Source organism: Vanellus vanellus (assembly GCF_965231255.1).
Source record: "Vanellus vanellus genome assembly, chromosome: 3".
Classification (NCBI taxonomy): Eukaryota; Metazoa; Chordata; class Aves; order Charadriiformes; family Charadriidae; genus Vanellus; species Vanellus vanellus.
The window spans coordinates 70,347,957-70,368,454 of NC_138907.1; the positions used below are offsets into that span (position 1 = coordinate 70,347,957).

General features: G+C 40.6%; 1 protein-coding gene across 1 annotated transcript in view; it reads right to left on the reverse strand.

Annotated features, from left to right (window-relative positions):
- RNF217 (ring finger protein 217) overlaps positions 1-20,498 on the reverse strand; it is a gene marked incomplete at its 5' end in the record, with an annotated part of 59,106 nt that overhangs the window by 20,973 nt on the left and 17,635 nt on the right. The window contains one exon of the mRNA XM_082481637.1: positions 4,624-4,857. Coding sequence (XP_082337763.1) covers positions 4,624-4,857 — 234 coding nt within the window. The remainder of the gene's footprint in view (positions 1-4,623; positions 4,858-20,498) is intronic.

A 20,498-nucleotide genomic window follows, 5' to 3' on the forward strand; every position in this document is an offset into this window, starting at 1 on the left:
TGCAAGAAATATAGCAGCCACCAGGACATATATTTAATCTTACACACTCGCACACACACTGACTTTAGATGTTTCCAAACACATTACTTAGAAAGTACTGAAATACAGGATGAGGCTGTAACCACAGGAACTCAGAATAACATTTGTTACCATGAATGGCCCTAACTGAAGTAAACAAGTGGGAACTGTCTACTTTGTTACTAGGTTTGAAGTTCCTAGTTTCCACCTACCACCCCTGAAAGCACCTTCCACAAAACTGAACTGGTAAATAGTTTTTACATTTTGAATGGGCCACTTGACTTCTCTGTTGTTCAACACTGTCTGAACATACATTAAACAGGCAAAGAAAATTAGTTTCTTTATGAACCTTATTTTTCTTGCAACTAGTGCTGCAAAACAAAACCCTAAACCGATTCAAACTTGGATGCAGTGTGACACCAGTGTGCTTAAGAAATAAGAACAAAGCAGGGCAATTACAGCAGTTAATTACAGAATTCTTATTCTATTCTTTCTCTGCTTTTCTGAAAGAAAGAAAGGTCAAGTATGATTTGCTTTATGCTTCGATTTTAGTGCATGAAATCACCATAATGAGGACATCGAAACGCTACCTACATATAATTTAAAGCAGCAAAATATATTATAGTCCAGCAAAGCAGACAAACTGTATCTGAAAAAACCCCAAACCATTAATCTAGTGTTTTTTCAAATATGTTTTTCCTCACACAAACTTTTTCCATTTATTTTACAATTTCCATTTCAGTCGATCAGAATTGAGAGGATGGATATATACACAAACTTCTATGCCATCTGGAGGTCAGTCTCCCTTGAAATAGAAAAGATTACACAACTTCTCATACTAACCGTTTTGGTTCTCAGCTTTCTGAAACACTGACCTTCAAGGCTAACATTTTCCATTTTCTTAGCTAGCCTCTTTACAGCAAACTATTCTAACTATCATTTTCTTCACCTTCCAGGAAAAGACCTTTCAAAATTGGTAGGTAAGAGAAACACAAAACACTGCTCGATGTGACATGATGACAGCAAAATTGACTGCACATTAAAAATATTCTGACAGCCTCAAGCTGCAAAAAGCTTAGTGGGATTTTCTGCTGCTTGGTGGAACACTAGCTATATAATAGGACGGCTGAATTAATTGTGCAACTAACTGTTTTACATGAATTACAATCTGTAGCTACAGCTACCCAGTCACTTTATTCCAAAATAAATACAGGCTCCTGCCAAAACAGCTGCCTCCTCCTCATCACCAACCCATCCCCTCTCTTGTACCAGCTGAAAATAAGCAACAAAACAAACAAGTCTTATATCCCATTGGAGTTGATCTTTGATCCAGCTCCCAGTGTGACACCAAAACATCAACAAGAGCAAAAGCAAGCTGGCAGGAATGAAAAGCTGAGAGCAAAGAGGGAGAGCACGGCAAAATCATCATGTCCGCAGCAGTCCAGGCTCAAGGCAGATCAAAGTGTAGCCATGAAGATATTGGCTACTCAAGGTTAAAATCTGATCTAAAAAGTGGGGGGAATACAGGTATGAACTACACAGATCCACTCTATCACAGCATCTTTGCAGGTACAGATTCCTACTAGTTCTAGAGCAACAAGTTTCAGAAACCCTTGAGTAGTTCAAACAAAAGATAGTTTATATAACAACTGCATTGAAAAAACATTTATGTTTCTAAAGCCAAGCACTCAAGCCCTTCTTTGATGTGATGCGTATCTCTCAGCAGGAGTGAACAAGAAAACTTTGCTATGAACCTCACAGGTTGATAAGGCAGAAAGAGTCCAAGAATCAAGAATTGCTTCTTCATGGCAGGCAGCAGGTCAAAGAACTAACATTAAAACAACAGGTGAAATCCAGGGCTTAGGGGGGAAAAACACTCCACTGCCACCCCCCACTGCAACCCCTCACAGAACAAGCCAACATACTCTTGTGAAACCTGTATCTTTTCCATGCATAGAAACTAAACTACCGATTTTCAAGTTTTGCCCATTTCCTTTGCACTTTGGCATACCGGCTTTGACAAAAGGTTTATTAAGATCTTGTCTACAACCAAGTCTTACACTCCCAATTTAGGTCATAAGAGACAGAGCAGGGGTATTTCCTTACTTAAAGCTGGACCCGTTTGTGGTACAAATATTTGATATAGGAAACTAAATAGTCACACTGATGCACTGTGCTGTCCTAAGTGGCACTAAGGGGCGGAGAAATGTTTGGATAGCAAGTTTCCCTTTTCTTTCCCTCCTTCTCCCTCAGCATACATGCACCAGCTAACTTTCTAGGCTTAGCACACCAAGACTTTGATCTCAAAAATGAAAAACAGCAGCAGCAAACTGATCTGCTGGGCTTAGATCAGTTTAGCTGACATAAAACAGCTACAGTAAGGAAAATTAATTTAAATAACTTTGCTGCCTCTTTAAATTTAGATGTTAAGTTTATTTATAATTTTAAATAGTGTATCAAATTTTAGGAATGCCATTAATAACATTTCAAAAATATCTGTTCAAATGTACTCTTGGGTTTTACAGTGTCTTCCTGTTGCAGTGTATAGGAGAGTGGAGGTACTGGCACAGAGCCCTTGTGTGCAGTGATCCTACTAGCAGGTTGTGCGTAGACTTTCCCCATGCATGACTCAGTTCTTCTGAAGGCAGCACTTCCAGTGCTGATGCAGAATTCCTCTGATGCAATTGCTGTTTATATTGCTTGCATGTGAATATGCAAGTGTCCTAGTCTCCAGTCAGATGTCTCCTATCCTATATGTGGAAGAAAATAAGTCTGTACCTCCAAAGAGCCTATAATTTAAGGCAGACAAGTTACCATACAAACAGTCACAAGAGAATCTCAGAAAACTGAGATAATAATGGTCCACAGCTATGTGTGCATGTAATTAATCACATATATAAGATTGTGTATATAGTCCCCCCCTTTTAAATCTTATCCCTCCATCAAAACTCTTTGTGCTAAGCTTAAAGTCAGTCACTAAAACTGTAGCTATGCCAGAAAACAACACAGATTCAGGGAGTAGGTTGAAGGCCTGGACTATGATCGTCCATGCTGTTTGCTAGCACTTTCCTAATTATATTTCTGACCAGCATCAACTAGACATTCTTCCAGGCAACACCTGACCACAGCTCAAAGGACACATTTTGCCAGAGTCTGTTCCCAGTAGGGGACTTGAGCTCTGCAGGTCACAGCTACACATAATGCATCACCACAGGACCAGGGCACCGCTTCTGGCTTGCACTATTTCATGCATCACACAGCCTCCCGTTCCTTCTGATTATGATTTGTAGGGAAGTGGTGGGAACATTTTAACTATAGCATTTTAACTCATAAAAGAACACTGGTGGGCAGAACAACCCATTTTGTGCCTTGGGGAACATTCTCAGAGCTTGCATCCCATGATACAACAGCTGCACCACCTGTGACCCACATCAGTGGGACAGTAACAGCCTCTGGCACCTTAAGAGGCTGCTGCAGAAGCATTACAACATCTAATCTACCCTGGACCGCACATCCTGTCTACACCCGAGGGAGTACTAAGCGGATGGGTGAAGGAGAATGGCTGTGGGCAGAAGGAATTTTACCTGCAGTTTCGAATTTCTCCACCTCCGTGTAAGATGCCAAAAAATCTGAAAATGTCGAGTCCAACAGACACTGTGGCATGTAATTCATGCACTGCACGGATATACATAAGAGGCTCATAACTCCGTTTGCTTTACCAGGGTTTCAACTCCACTGGATACACAACCTTCTACCTTTTAATCTCCATACTGGGCTGAATCTTATGCTGTGTAATTAGGGCTATCTAAACAGTCATCTAAACTCCTACTGAGGAGAACTGGTTTGTCCAGGAAAGGCCAGCTCAATCATGAAATTAACAACAATAAATCTAGTAGCCGGATGGAAAACTAACACAGAGCATGATGTGTGCTTTTACACTTCCAAAAGACAGAACTTTCGTCTTCCGGAACTGAGATGGACCTTCAGCAGCTCAAAGGTGCTTCTAACTTAATCTCTTGCTTTTCATCTTTGATGGAAATCACAGTATAAGCAAGTCTTCTACTAAAAGACATGCTGCAAAAGTGGGGTTTTTCCTATTTCTGAAGTTTTCTGTATTGTGAGTGATGAGACTACAGTAATGTATAACCTCTGGTAAGGGACTGAAGAAGTCAAGACCAAGAAATGCAACAGACAAAAACTCTAGTTCTAAGGAAGGAACAAACCAACAGCGTAACACCATAAATGCCCAGAATTCCTTGCTTATCTTTAACTGGAACTTATCTTTACTGGAATTGTGTGTCTAAAATTATCAGTTATAATGACAAACTTCCCTTCCCCAGTCTCTTCTGATCGTGACCACATTGTTTGCATGTCAGAGAGAAAATACTCTGTGTGTCAGGACAAAATTATGCCACCTGCCAAAGAAATAAGGACTGAAGTTCAGCTGTTTGAACTGTTAGAAATCAATTAAGTAGTTATTCAATGATGTACTATATTCCTAATCACAGCTTGCACACAGCCCCAGTGACGTGAGAAAGCTCATTTAATGCACACATCCTACTTTTGCAGCGCCATCTAACCCACGGCCCAGGCAAGCATGCTCACTTTGTATTTGTTCTCCAATTTGGCAGGGGTAGGAATGTGGCCTCTCCTCCGGAAGGTTGTAAAGTGCTTGCACTGAGGGCATGGCTTGGTGCTGGAGTCAATGCGGCTGAGTTCCAGGAAATATTTATACTTGATGATGTCGTCATGGGGCAGGTTATAGAGGACAGTTGTTTCATCCAGGTGTTCGCTGCACTCTGTGATTGGGCATTTTATATCCGCTTGTCCCAGCTGCACCTGCATATGAAAAAACCCAGAAGAGCTGTATGACCTCTTTCTTGGAAAAGGTAAGCAAGCATTTAGGAACTTTGTGAGGAAATTTAATTTCAAGTACTGTAACAATCCACAGACTATCAAACATATCATCTTAAATTTATTTTGACTTAGTCCAAACACACTGCATTTTTTCCAGAGAGTATTTTCAAATCCAAACAGAAAAGCTAATTACCGTTATGACAACTTCAGTTATTAAATGTATAGTCTCAGTGTATGTACCACATCTATGCACTGCGTAAAAGCAAAATACGAGTCCTAACCAGCAGCACCCACCCAGCACTCCATGCTTTGTGTGTAATGGTCAGCACTCCGCTATCACAGCTCACACAGGCTGTGAGAAAGCAGGCAGTGGAAACATTTGTATACTGTTTTACCGCAAAACATGCTGGGAATCACAGCACAGAGAAATTAAGTCAATTTCGGATCATCAGTCTAGCAGCTCTGACTCAGTGCTAGCCTTGAGCTGGTTCCTGCTCAGCAAGCTCAGTGCCTCTGCAGTCTGCTTCCAAGAAGCTCTTTATATGCCACACTGCATAGGCAGAAAGGGTTAGCTGAGCCTGGGGCTGACCAAGCTAATAAGTTTTCCCAGAACTCTGAGTTAGAGTTTAAAAACAACCTCCAAAAAACCAAAAAAACAACCCACCCCAAAACCCTTAAAAAAAAAAGAACAACAATCTGAAAAGACAACCAAAACAAAACCACACACATTAGCAAGTTCAAGTTTAAGAGGGCTGAAACCATTGTTGATCTAATGAGCCCTAGTGGTCTCAAGCTGATCCATATGGTCAGACAGATACCCGCAATGCATTTCCAGAGCTCCTGGGTCTGAGAACAGCACTGGACCGAGGTCTGCACCCTTCACGCTTGGCAAGCTTTTACAGCTCGGACTCCATGCCAAAGCAGCAGATCCGACTTGGTCTGGGAGCAGCAGAGTTGCGTTTGCTTGGCACTGAGCCTGAGTTAATAAACCCTGCTGGATCTTGAGAGCCTGCAAGGACCTAGCTTGAGCATGTTTGTGTCTGCCTCAAGTAATCTTGAATGAATAAGTGTTGACTGTATAAGTGGAGCTGACCACCAGCCCAATTCCTTCCTCAGCGGGTGTCTCCATGCAGAGAAAAAGGGGTTCAATGGTGTAACCAGCATCTCTTTCTAGGAATTACTGCTTCAAGGTTGGCAAGTTTGATTTCCCTAGACTGCTGTCTTTAACATGCTCCGTTATGAGAATCTGCCAAACAACACACTAAATATGATAAGAACACATCAGATTTGGATGCAGATCTCATTGCTGCATAGTGGTACCAGAAGGCAGGTCAGAGATTCCATTAATGCAGTATTTAAGCTGAGAAAGGAGGAAAAAAACCCAAACCAACACAACCCTGTCACTGCTGCCTCAGCAACGGAGACATACCGGCTCTAACTGAATTATGATTAATTTAGTCAGGAGGCAGAGGATTAGAAGAGTCACAACAAAACAGTATAACACCCAAGGCTCATACTGATTTCAGTTAATCCCTATTGCACTACCTTTGCTTTCTCAGCAGTGTAGCTAAACCCAACCAGAGCAAAGAGGTTAGGGGTATATTAGACAGAGAAAAGCAGGGTGAGGACAGCAGCAGCCTGTCCAGAGCACAGCAGAGAAGACCTCAGTGACCGATCACTGCCATGGTGCCCTGTGCAGCCTCAGCTCGGGGCAGAGGAGAGGCAGCTCCCCCAGCAATACACCCATTTTTCTGAGGGAACTTCCCTGAATTTCATTTCCAGCTCTAAAAGGTGAGAAGGGCTCTACTACACACAAACAAGGCTAGGCTCAGTGTGGCTTGTACATGGACCAGTGCAAGTACAGGAGGAGTATGTACTCAAAGGTATTAAAAAAAAAAAAAGCCCCCAAACCCACAAACTACGTGCTGGGGAATGTCCACATTTTATACCTGTAGGACACTAAATCACTGGCAGCAGCATGCAAAAACTGAACTTGAGCCTATGACATCATTAGAGTGACTCTTCTCAGAAGAATCATGCAGTACATCATGGAGCTGTGCTTAAAAAAGTAGAAGATAAATCCAGCACTATAGCACTCAAAAACACTAAGCTAAGAAAACAGTTTGCTACAGAAATACAAAAAGCTATTGCACTACTGCAAGGATTAGCATTAGCTTCTGTAGGTACAACAATTTAAAACGAAATAGTCAAATTTATCCCATATACGACTACTGCAGGATTTCATGGAGCGGGTGTTAAGCATTAGGGAAATACTAAAAAAGGCAAGCCCTTTTGCTAAGAGTAAAGTAAGCTACAATGGAGTAACACTTCACAGTGAGAAGGCACATTCTATCTGTCATCTAAGCTGGTACTTAAGAAGCACTGCTTAAATTAAATGCTAGTTAGAAGAAACCTGCATTAATAAACTGAAGGGATACAAAGCTGAACACTTTCTATATTTCATGCCCACGCAGAATATGATTAATATATGTTGTAAGAGTCAAGTGTGGTTTCAGTGTTTATTTTGAAAATATGTTTTACACCCACTGGAAGTAAATCATTTTTATCCTCTGCAATAGTTTCAGCATTTCAAGTTTGGCAAAGATTGATCCTTTTCCTGTGTTTTGAATGGGACTGAAGTGAACAGAGCTGGTTTGCTTATTAGCAGTAACTTCAATGGAGCCTTGTCTTACCAAAACAGTCCATCTTTGTTTGAGAACTAGCATCAGAAATTGATGTAAGTATGGCTTTAGAGGTAGCTTGTTAGGCTACCTGCTGATGCACACTGAGAAGGTGCTAGGGAACGGGAAAGAAAAAAAAAATCTCTTATAACATGGGTAAAAATAACAGGTTTTATAAATAACTGGTTTTATTCTTTTCCTTGTTTGGTTGGTTTTTTTTTTTTTTTTTGGAAAAAAGACATTTTGAAGAGCTTTGTCCTTCAACATAAGCTTATCACAATGTCAAACCCCAAAGTTTTAAGAAATCTTTAAGTTTCAAAATACCACTGTGTATTAAGAACTTAGGAACTCTCAGTACACACAACAGCATGGTGTATTTTCACAGCATGAGGAACGACTCAGATATGTCTAAAAGCAGCGGAGCTGCAATAGTGTTAAATGTCAGGCAGCTTCCAATTCTTACACCCAGCTGTGCCTCACTTCAGTAAAGCATCTCAGGAGGGGCTAGCTCTGCTTACAATTCATAAGAGAAAGCAGTCTCTAGTGACTTTCATCCAACAGAAAGGTGACATTTAAACTATCAGGAGAGCATTGTGTACCTCCCCTCCAATTCTTGACATTTTATTTGAAAAGACTGGGGAGGGGGGAAACACACCCAGACTCTGCACTGGTCCACTTACTGCCCCAAAATGCAGTGACACCAGCAACAGAAACCAGAAATAGATGGCATGGTACTTTAAGTCAGAAAAGTATTTCTGCCCCTAAGCTTTTTTTTTTTCCCCCCAAGGAAATCTTTGTTAGTTACACAGAAAACAAAGTTCAAACTACACTGAAAGCACTGATTTATACGTGTCATTTAGCCTGGTCCAAGCTGGATGTAATATAACCTGTGCAGGCTGTACTTCGGCAGCTGTATTATGGCTATATTCCTTAAAGAAGGGGCCATTCTACTTTAAAGTAGACACATACAAATGAGCATTTTCCAACGGAAACTTTACTCTTAGTTCAGAGATGCATATGCTAAATAAACTGGTAAATTGTTCTTACTTCTCACCTATTAATGGTGAAAGAAAAGTAAACAGTGACATATCTAATCTGCAGGTCTATAGAGAAATTTAGTTTCTACCAGTGAGCCAATTTCTCCCCTTTAAACTACCAAGGATGTTATGCATAATAAAAATTATTTTAGAAATGCACAGATGCAAGTAAAGAGACAGTCTGGTCTACAGGACCTTCATATTCTACAGGGAAACAAATGAGTTAAAGTTCCCTTTATTTATAAGAAAATGCCATTGCTTTCTAGTTCCCTGGAAACATTCCTCTTTCATTTTTGCTGGTAAATTGCAAATCAGGGAAGAATTACTTTTCTTGCAGGTTTGGGAAGCAGAAAGTGTAATTTTGAATTTGTTTTCTTTAAAAACAATAATTTTGTGGAAAATACTTGAAGGGCTCGCCATGGTTCAGGACTCCATAGTGGTAGGTGCTAACCAAATGAAATCCAAGTAGACATGATTCAACAAGCGCAAACCAAAGACAGTGCAAACTTTTACTAAGCATTTTGCACCTGCCTTTAAGGTTGTGGTTCCATGACCATTTCTGCAGTTTGAGTACTAACTTCAGTAGTCTGGATCCCCTACTTCCGATTTGTGCCAGTGATCCTGGGATTCTTCAAACTCCTCCCCCCCCCCCCGCAAAAAAAAATTAAAAAAAAAAAAAATCCTATGAAACAGATTCTTTTTCACTCCATTTGTTCTCCCTCCTTACTGTCAAATGGTACAAATTCTCAGTACTGCAAGACAAGCAAGAATGAACAGCCAGAACGAACACTAATTAGCTTAGAGGCTACTTAATTTGCATCACCACCAAACAGAACAACAGACTGGGTTTCCTGTGTGCCACCTCTTCCAATGGATATCTTCACACAAGTTCTTGCCTTGTCATTCTTTGCTTCACAAACCATACCCTATGGGATATGTTTCACTTTTATTCCCCCTTTTATTCATTTCTCAATACAGCAGACTTGCAATAACTTACTTTCTGAATCCCCTTCTCATTAAGTTGCCCCGCTGTCTTCTCTGCCAACCACCACCTGTAACCTCACTCTAGTCAAGAACTGTTTCTCCCCTTCCTATGAGGGAAGGGCTTCAATAGCCAAAGCAGGGCGTATATTGCTGACCTCAAAAGGATCCAGAGAGAGTTCAAAATGGTGAGGATCCTTTGCACACTGGCATTGAATTAATGATTGTTATTTTTTAGTTTTAATTCATATTTTCTGTTATGCCAGGAAATAACGGAGTGACCACCAAAACAACTAGAATGACTAGTCTTTCTTCCCAGTCAGTAGTGGAGGAGGAAGGTGATTGAGGCGATTCAAAGCAGGTGGCAGATGTCAACAGCACCTTTAAGATGCCCAGGAGAAAAAAAAAAAAAAAATCCTACTGTTGCCCACCTCAGGGACTAAAAGTAACCCAAGAAACATAACTTCTACTGGCACCAATGTCTGACAGGTATTCAAAGACAGACCTAAAGAATGTCATTATATTTTGTGACAGTTGTACATTTTAAGTTGTATTTAAAATGGCCATTTATATTAATAAAGTACAACCAGACACTTCCACTAAATAAATAAATAATCAGATTTCTTTTGTGTCACAAGCTCACACGGACCAACCCTAAAAGGGTCCATCAGGATGTTCACCTTCACGCATCATCTGAGGACACAAAGTCTTGTTCTCCTTTCACATTGGTACTACAGACCTGGATGAAGCAATGACAGTGACGTGGTGGTTCCTGCTTCATGTGACATTCAGAAACAGAAAGTCATTTGGCCCAAAACATTGCAGGTGTGGGCAGACACCACCTCTTCTAGACACATTGTTATACACTTTGCATTACCTATCACATCACCAACCCTAACAAAGACACAGAATGAAGCAAAGTCTCAGGGCCTTTAAAGAACATGTTAGTATCTCACCGTTCAGGAGAAGGGCACACAAAACCAAGAAGCTGGGAGGGAATCATGGCGTACATAAGTGCAATCCAACCACCATCAGAACATCACAGGTTTGACCTTTCTGCTCCAAAAGCATGTCTTCTGAATGCTTTACAATGTGTATTTAAACATGGCATCTATTTAAATTCTCAAAGCTCATCTAGTTTTCACAACTTCAGCCACAGGCTGGGAGAATTCCAGCTTCATCCGTAACACTCTGAGGATCGCTTTGGGGAGGGCACTTACACAAACCCACATCCCCAGGGCTCTGCAGGATGGTGCAGCCACACACCAGCAAGGGCCGCAGCCGGCACCACCTGTACAGGCAGCAACTAGAGCGGCTTTAGCTCCAGAAACCAACCAAAACCTGAACTGGCAAAACTCGCCTTGGCAGCCTGGAGCAAAACCCCAAACCATGCTGTTTGTTTCCCAGTCAAACTCTTCTTTTTCCTCCAGTCACGTATAGGACTTGCCTAAAGAACTGTGAGGATAAGTTAGCAAGATGCTCTTCAGAATACACCTAAATTCAACTAAAACCTTCTTAAAGGTCTCTTGATTTGCTTTGTCATTTGAAGACATGCTGGCATGAAGCTCTGCTCCTTTTCCCTTCCTTCCACAGGAGCAGGTGTTACCTGCTCACATGGATTTGATGTCAAGAGGAACATTCAGCTTCTACTTGTCCTGTTCACATAGGAATAGTATTTATACAAAATTACTTATAGAAAAACAAATTAACACTAAAATTATCCCTCACAAGATGTAAAAAAGTAATTATCAGCCTGCGCGAGCTCCTCCAGCCTTTCATCTCCTGTTACTTTCCCTAGCACCAAGTTCATAAAAAAAGGAAAAGGAGATTTTACCTCAGTAATGCATTTAGGGAAACTATGCTGCATTAAATCATGTTTCTGCCTGCTACCACTCATCAAACCTAGTGTGTGTAATCAGCAAGTAAGTTTACATGCTTTCTGCTCTGTTTTTTAAGCGTCCATGGTGAGCCGACACCCACAGCAGAGGCAACGGTTAGTCCCGTGGCTGGACAAAACTGGGGCTGGTACACCCGGAGAGCTGCCTGCTGAGCTGGGACTCTCTCTGACAAAGAGGCATGCCAGAGTTCAACCAAGACATCAGCTGGCAGAAAGCTTTCACAACCTCTGGGAGCCCTAGAGCGTGCAAGATAAAGCAATCTTTCATCTCGCCTCCGGGGACGAATGCGGGGGTAGAGGGAGGGTGAAATCCCAGCAGAGGAACATAACCCAGGAGGAAGCGTGGCAGAAACTGCCAACCTTGGAGGAATCTCACCCAAGCCCACAGGGCTCTCAGCATTCATTAAAGGGAACAAGGAAATGCATGAGAGCTTTCTTACTTTGACCAGGTGTACATATTACCAGTGCTAGCGAAGTATGGGTATGGTAATTTTCTTATTCCTTAGAAGAGAAATTCACTTTTACTAAGAAGTTCCAGAGATGCTCATGAAGGAAGACCTTAGAGGACAGCAGACTGAGCCAGGTACCTGCCCTTTTTGGGGTGGAAAACAGAGGCAAATATATCCAAGCCCTGAGAGCAGTTGCTTCTGCCTAGGAGCATGACCAAAAGACCACACCAAAATCAAGCAGGTGTGGGAAGGGATTCCAGAAATTAAGCAAGGGCCAGGAGACCATCCGCATACCACAATATGCTCAAATAACCCAACCATCTTGGGAGCGAGCCCTGCTCACAGGGGCTCAGTAGCATCAGGAAATACAAGTAACAAAGCAACAATACCTTTGCAAAGTAATGGTTTGTTGGACTTCCAGCATCAGAATAAAAACATCACAGCCAAACAGCATAGAACCAAAACAAACCAACTCCCACAGCTGCTACTTGTAAAATAACTATGATAAAAATCAATCAGTTAACTCTTTAATCAGCAGGTTTAAATTTACAGGAGAATAGCCTGTTCTCCCACAGCCGGCATAAAACTTGTAGAAACTGTCGTCCATGTTTGAATTTGTCACCAGCCAAGCCTAACCCAGGTCTATTCTGCCCACCCAAGTGCTCTGGCAAGGAACAGACAAACCAGGAGAGCTGAGGCTGACGCTCCAGGAAAGCAAGGATTGAACAGGCTGAGCAGGATGGGATGCAGGCACAGCAGCAGCCACCGACCGTGCAGCGCGGGAGCCTTCCCCCTGCCACAGGGCAGCACTTCTCACTTTCAGCACTGCTGACCTCCCAAAAGCAGGAAAGACATGACGTGAGTGTTTACTGTAATTCATTTAAATATGTACCTCAGAAAATAATAAATTAGAAGAAAAAAAAAAAAAAAACACCACACACCAGAAGAACCCCAAAATCCCATTCTCCCTTTCCAATTAAGAAGATTAAACCTAAGTGTTCTCAATTACTTGAGCAGGTTATTTTTGTCTACATGCCAGTCTCTTACAGGAGTAATGCTTAAAAATGAACATAGCTGTTTCCTTGTCTCATGTACAAAGTCCTGAACAGTCAAAACTGACATCCACTGGGTTCAGTCTGGATTAACCCAGATTCAGATCAATTCCAATGGAATAATACTGTTAACCATTAACAATAATTAGTATCACAACCAAATCCTTTTCCACACATTTCTTGAAGATAAGCAAAAAGTTAGCACTCCTAACAGCATAACAGAAGAGCGAAAAATATGTGATCTCACTCTTCATTGAGAAATATCAGTTCAGTTTTCAGGTGGAGCCAAGCAAAATCCATCAAAACTAGTGACAATTTATCCTACAACTATTTATGTTGAAAAAGGAGATCAATAGCTCATTTTTCTACTATTTAGTAGGCAGGATCCCAACCAGACACAAAAGCTGGAAAAGGCTCCTGAGTTTACATTTGCCAACCAGCATTCCCCTTTCAAATAAAATAGGGCCAAAACCACTGTACATTTGCACAACCTATTCAGTTATATGTATTACTGAGCCTCTAATACAGATTAGCCCAGCTGGTATCATCAGCAATAGTTAATTGAACCTTTGGTTTCACAAGCAGTGGTTGCTGTTATGTTTTACTGTTGTACCTACAGAAACATTCCAGGGTGCTTAATATTTTCCCAACTAAAAGTGGCGTTTAGCATAAAATAAAGAAAAGCTGTCATAATCAAGGGATGGAGGTAGGAGAGGTATGCTGCCACCTCTCTCACTACTCCATCCCGGAAGATATCTATAAAACCTAACAGACAGTTGACACGGATGTGGGTGATGACTTAAAAATAGCAAAAAACTTTTAACATAGATCTCTCAACTATTCTCTTGACCACCCTGATCATCTACGTTCCCTGGTCTATAGAAAAAAGGACAAGCATTTTATAGCCATGTCATGCGTTCCTTAAGAAAGCTACCTAATACTATTTAGTTTTCACATCTTTGCTAGGTCTGAGGCTGTGAGTTTTCTTGTGCATGTAGTTATAATAGTGTTTTGATTCTTGAGAATCAGACATGAAAACAAGTTGTGCCCTCTTGACTTGATAAATTTCATATAAAACCAGCAGAGTTCCATAGATGCAAGCGAAAGCAGAAGAAAGCCTGAAAAGTACTTTTTAAACTGGCAGATGATTGTCAGGAATAATAGTAACATACCTCATTTCTAGGATTCAAGGTGGAATATATGAGGTTACAATATCATCGCTTGACTTCCCCTACAAACAAGGTAACAAATTTGTTTAGGCACTGAACTTGTTACAAAATAGCTACCATTTGGAATCTAAATAGTTATTTTTCCCTGCCGTCCTGAAAAGAGATCTATGTCAGCATACCAGTACACAATAAACTACAATAAACAAAGCTGCTTTTGGTGAAAAGCTACTCTATGAAAGCCACAACAAAGTGAAGCAAATTGGTAACTTTTACACAGCTTAAGCGATAAGAGGACTAGTGATGCATGTTTAGGGATAAATACTTCCTGGGAAAGGCTGATGCAGAATGGACTTCCAAGCTTCTCCCTGCATACCATCACATTTGGACAAATCCCAGATACTGTGCTAAAGCTCCAACTTCACGTGACTTTATGTAGTTATTTCTCATAATGCATTTTAAGATTAAACCACATTTCAATACACATTTAAAGCAGTGACAGATACAGCCACAACAGAGCAAGTTATAGAATCATATAATCATAGAATGGTTTAGGTTGGAAGGAGATCAAAATGTCCAAACAGCACAGCCTTCAGAGAACAGTTCAAGGCAAAAACTTAAGCAGTGGCTCTGATCCATACTTGGAGAAGCAAAAGTGAAAGCAAAGCAAAAGTGTCGCCCTGGTAGGAGTAAATTATCCATCATCAAACAGTTAAACTATTACCTAAGATACCTCAGCAGAAAACTACACCACAGAAGAAAAAAATCCTCTTATGCAAATTGAAAGAACAATTCTGCCCCAGAACTGATCTAATCCAGTAGAGAGCTACATTGCTCTAGCACGCAGTGATTTCTAAACAGTGTATTTAACAGCCAAACTATCAAGAGTTATTTTTCCTGCTGATCACACTCTGGCTGTAATTTGGGGGTTGTTACCATGTCAGGTCAGTCTCCCTGACAGTTGGCCAGAATTGCATCCCAACTGAAGCTGGAAGACAGCCTTCATCTGGATTAATGGAGAGTGTTTGTGTATTGATTGCTGCAGCCTTTTGTCACAAGCAGCTAGAATCTTTACAACATCACAAAATCATTAGAAACGGCAAAACAAGGGGAGAAGCAGACAACGCAGATGTTTTACACCAGGAAAAACAAACCGTAACTGGTCAGAACAATATATTCTGCTGACCACTTTTCCACAAAGCAAAGAAAACATGAAGCAAGCGCGTTTAAATTCCTAAAGACAGCTCTGTCAACTGATTAGGTGGTTAAAATACTCATTTGCACACCAGGTATGCCACAAGAGAAGAAATTACGATTTCCCATTTGTTCCAAGTTCTCTTAAAAAAACCCAACAAAACCCAAAAAACCTAAACACTACTACTTATTTATCTGCTGTTTATACATGTAAATCTATGTCTAAAAAAAAAAAAGTATAACAACATAATATGACTTTTACTACAAACCCTTTACTAGTTCAAAATGTTGATATGGATTTCACGAACCTCTTGCATGTAGTGTTGTGCTCCAAGAGCCTGCTTATGCCATAAGGCAAATTTGAAGAATAAAGGAAGAATAACTCAAAATGCCCCACGTTAGACTCCTGTAAAATTTCAGAGTTAACAGTGGGGAAAAAGATATGATTCTTGCAAAAATACTGTTGTGATCAGACAAGACTTAAAATACTTGCATGTAGGAGAAAAAAGGCCTGCAAGGTAAAATTAAGGCTTCCCCTCCCTGCCTCATCATGTCTTCAATCACTTTTGTTCACTCTGTATCACCAGGAATTTAACCCAAGATCTCCAGTCATGTGATCAAACACCTATGTAGGCCCAAAAGGTTTGGGGTGCACATCCAACCAGACTACTCACACATTGGCTGCTCCAGGTATCTCTCCCCAGGTCTCAGACCCCTTCAGCCATTCCAGCAGGTCACAGTCAGCCAAGACTGCTGTTATCTCAGACTGCACCCTGCCTAATGGCTAAAAAGTTATAGAAGTCAATATAGGTTTCCCTTCTTGGTGTCAGTGTTAGAGAACAATCACGAGGCTGCAAGGAGAGAAGCTTCAGCTGGCTAACAGAGCAGACTGATGTGTTTTTAAATTAGTTTTCCAATTGATCAGGCAGCTGAATTAATTCTCCCTGTGACATATGATCACTAGTTTGCAACCCAAGAGAAAAGTGGGAAACACACAGCCAAGGGGACAGACTCTTGCAGAAGTAGCTGGCCACCAGTTATCTAACCTGTCTTGTCAATCTACACCTTCAGATCATGTACCAGGTACTTCTCATATTAACTTCGCTTACCTTTAGGAAGCTAGAAGCCTGAAATAGGCTCAGAAGCTCCCCTCACTAACAACAGTTAATGGCAACTGTAGTACCAGGGTTAGAGGGCTGCACCCGATTCCTTCTCAATGCAAATCTATGCATCAGTGTTTTCCACGCACACATCCTAAAATTACTGTTCTTCAGAAAGCAGCCTGTATTGTGGCATAGCTAGGTTATTACTAGGTTTCTGAGTACTAAAGTATATTTTCCTATTCTGTACAAGTACTGAAAATATTTAACAGCAAGCCTGGAAATCCTTCACTGAGCTTCAGATCTGAACTCAGCATTTGCCCTAACACCCACCCTGCAGCCCTTTAGATGATCTTCACAATTTCTGCTTCTCTATTGGCACTACTTCTGCTCTCTTCTCAGCTGTCTCTGGACGATACAAGAGTCTTCCCTTTGCTTTAGCTTCACAGATAAGAGTTATGAAGTAACTAGGCTTTTTAAGATGAAGAAGAGCATTACCTGTAAAGAAACAAGTTAACAGGCATCCTCAGCAACTTCTGAACAAGAAGCAGGGAGGAACTCTATCAACAACTGTCACACATGCTACAAAATACTGAAGCAGTTGACTGTAAGAATAAAATAATTATAAGAGATACACTACAATATACGAACAGGACACCTCACTAACTTGACTTGCACTGGAAAGAATTTTTACTAAATACAATTCATTGTTCTGTTCCAAGAGTAAAGACATTACCTCCAGAGACTCCAACTTAAAAACAGTTATGGGGGGGAAAAATGCCTGCAATTGGAGAAAAACCACTATTTATCATTTCTGTAGATACTGCCTACCTATTTACAAACAAAATTACTTCAAAATTGTCTAACACTCCCCCCCCCCCCCAAAAAAAAAAAAGTAAAAATCAAGGATTATTGACAACAAGGGTTTATAAAGGGATGAACAGGTTGTTAGAGCCCTTGAAACATCACTTCTGCCAGCATTAAACTTTTGCAGGGCTCCAGAAACTGGGTTGCCACACTGAATATTTAAAGCAGCAGCTTTGTTCCTACCAGTAGGCATCAGAGTTTTCAAACCACCACCAGTAAGGACTGCAGCTTGGGGACCAAGAGGTGGGCAGGTTAAGTGAGGTGAGGGAGGTATCAAGACAACTATATCCACCTCCACTTCTGAAACTACAGGCTCTAGTAGTAATTGAATTCAATACTAGCTGAGGAAATTCTAGTTTCATTAATTATTTCCAAAGCATATATATAGTCCTCAGTGGGAGAGAAGTTAACAGGCAGGAACTGAAGTAGCACAGGAGGAGAAAGGAATTATTACAAAGCATGGTAACAGAGAAAGCATAAGAGGGCTTGTACACAAGGACATGCATCTCACCAACTCCAGATTTTGCAAGACCAACAAGAAAGGACCAATAAATTTCATGACAAAGAGACAAGAAAATAGAATGTTCATTAGCAAGAAGATGAAAACCTTTCAAAAGTATCTGATTTAGCATTTCATCGATGTTTTCATTGACATGGAAGCACACCAAAGATGTTAGATGCCACTAACCTGTCTATCCAAATATGACCTCTCTCAAAACATTAGTTTTGTTTCAGATTTTTAATAGGATAAGAAATATTTTTTTTATTATTTAGATTTTTTTATAGAAAAATAACCCAACAGTTCTTCCAGAGCAAATACTTCTACCTAGTAGTTGCAAACCGCAATTATCCTCTACGGTTAAGCAATCACTGATGATCATTTGCCACCAATACAAGCTTCTACAGAGGTCTGGCTTACCTGCAGTAGTTTATCTCAGAAGGGGGAAAGCAGCCACGGCTGCTCCAGCTTGTTTGGGGAGAGGAAGACAACAAACAGGGAAAACTAATGGAAAAGAAAGAAGAGACATCCACTTTAGCCTTTCCTAGGAAGTTCCTGTCTTTCTCACAAGTCACATCTTTTCTCTCCTGCAGTTTTTCCCTGCAGCATAATGTCCTCTTGCCTGACATACAATGGGAAAAAAGAAAAAAAGTCTACCCTTCAAAGTTTTCTGAATCCACCTAATTTCCCTCACTTTAATAACACATATACAGAAGTTGGCTACCCTTCTGAACTGCCCCACCTGCCCTGCACCTTCATCCAGGGAAGGTTCTGCACTTGTAAAGTCTCCTTTCAAACTGCACCTGTACCAAACAGCAGGAGCTGCCGCTGCAAACAGCTGTTGCTGGCACCCAGGAAGCTGCTGCCCCAAAGCACATTGGTTTTCTCTGCAAAAGCAAGGCAGCAGTATTTGTATTTGTGACTTCTGTGGTTTTGGGAGCATATCCAAACACGAAGATAAGCGATGTGTTTGTTATGCACTTTTCACCAAAATGCTGCCTGCAGCAAGGGAAACTGGTGACACCCTGCTGCAGAGCTAAGTTCTGAATTGCACTGACACTTCTCTAAAATGATCCAAATATTGATGCATAAGAACAAACATGTGTGTGTTAATTTCCTAGTAAACGTAGCAATTTTGGAATTTCTGTCCATACGCACCTATTTTTGATTCCCCACCATTGCCCCAATATGCTATAGGTTTTTGAACCAGGAGTATCATAAAAGCTGAGAATGTCTGGCAGCAACAGTAGGACAGAAAATCAGCTTGACAGTCCCCAGTGGTTAAGATTTCTAGTACTTGTTAAAACATGTCTCGGCACTTTCCTTGGTAGCAAGAGATCAGGCTCAGTGACTCTCCCGCTCCCTTATTCCCCACTGGATAAGAAGGGATGGCAGAAGCATCCCTCCACAACCCATCCCTGGTGCTCCTCCCTATCCATTATGATCAGCTGACATCCTGCTGTGTGCCCATGCAACTCCATCTTTGCCTACAAACACACAGGCTTACTAAACTTTTAGTACCAAATAACTAATGATACTAACATTAAGATGGCACCTCTTAAATTCTGTGGTTAACAGAATGAAAGCCGCTCTTCAGCTTTTCTCCCTCTACGTATTCCCTATTTAAATTGAAGGTCACATAGTTGAAACAGCTGAAAGTGTATAAAAGACATTTTATTTGTCAAACTTCATATGGGAACAGGGTAATACACCTGAATAGCAAGAAAAAAAAATAACAAATCAGTTAAAGTTTCTATTAAAATATAATCCTTTAAAACTGCATCTCAGGTAAAAATGACAAATCTGGAAAAGCTAAAGAATACTTACACTTAAATCCACAAGCCACTTGCTGCCAAGCAATGGTAAGGCAGTATCAAGGGAAAGTTTAAGAACATTTTATGAAATCATTTAGTTTTAATGAAACATCTTTTATTAAAGGCAAAATTAATCTTCTGTTGTATTCGGTACATAGGGTATCCTAATTATAAAGCCATTTTTAATAATGACGTCTCTGCAGTCTACTTTCAGCCTCTACTGAAATACATGTTTAGTACAAATATTGTAATGTAAGTATGCTAAAAATTATAGAAGACTGAAGAAAAGACTTACGTACAGTTTCAGTGGAACAGAAAAGTTCCTGAATCTTCCAACTGATCAATGATTCCCCAAAATGATCAATTACATCTCATGCTTTCACATGGAGAACATTTGTGCAAGTTTTGCACAATGAACAATTTATTATATATGGGGAAGTCTGACAAAGTTATATACATCAGGAAAACAGTAAACATTAGCACTGGTGTGGGGGTACTTTTTTCCCCAATTTAACTAATTTCCCTATACTATGAACATTTTGGATGCCAAGTCTCCAAAGTACAAATGCCTATGCTTAAAACTAAGTGCAAATTACAGTTCCACTTGATTTCTCATTTACAAAACTGTAATCAGTAAGAAAGAACAGGTTAGTAAGTCTTTCTCCACACAGGAAGAATAATGAAATAAATACAGATCATAAAAGCATTTTTTAATGTGGATCCTCAGCTATTTCTGTACACCAAACTGTACCTCTAAAGAAAGTTATTAATTTCTCATTATAGCATAGGAACATCTTGCAAATAAGAATGTCTTTTTCCTTGATTTACCTCAAAGCACAGCTCCTAGTGACTTTGAGTGCTAAAAGTGATTTCACAAACCGAGTCA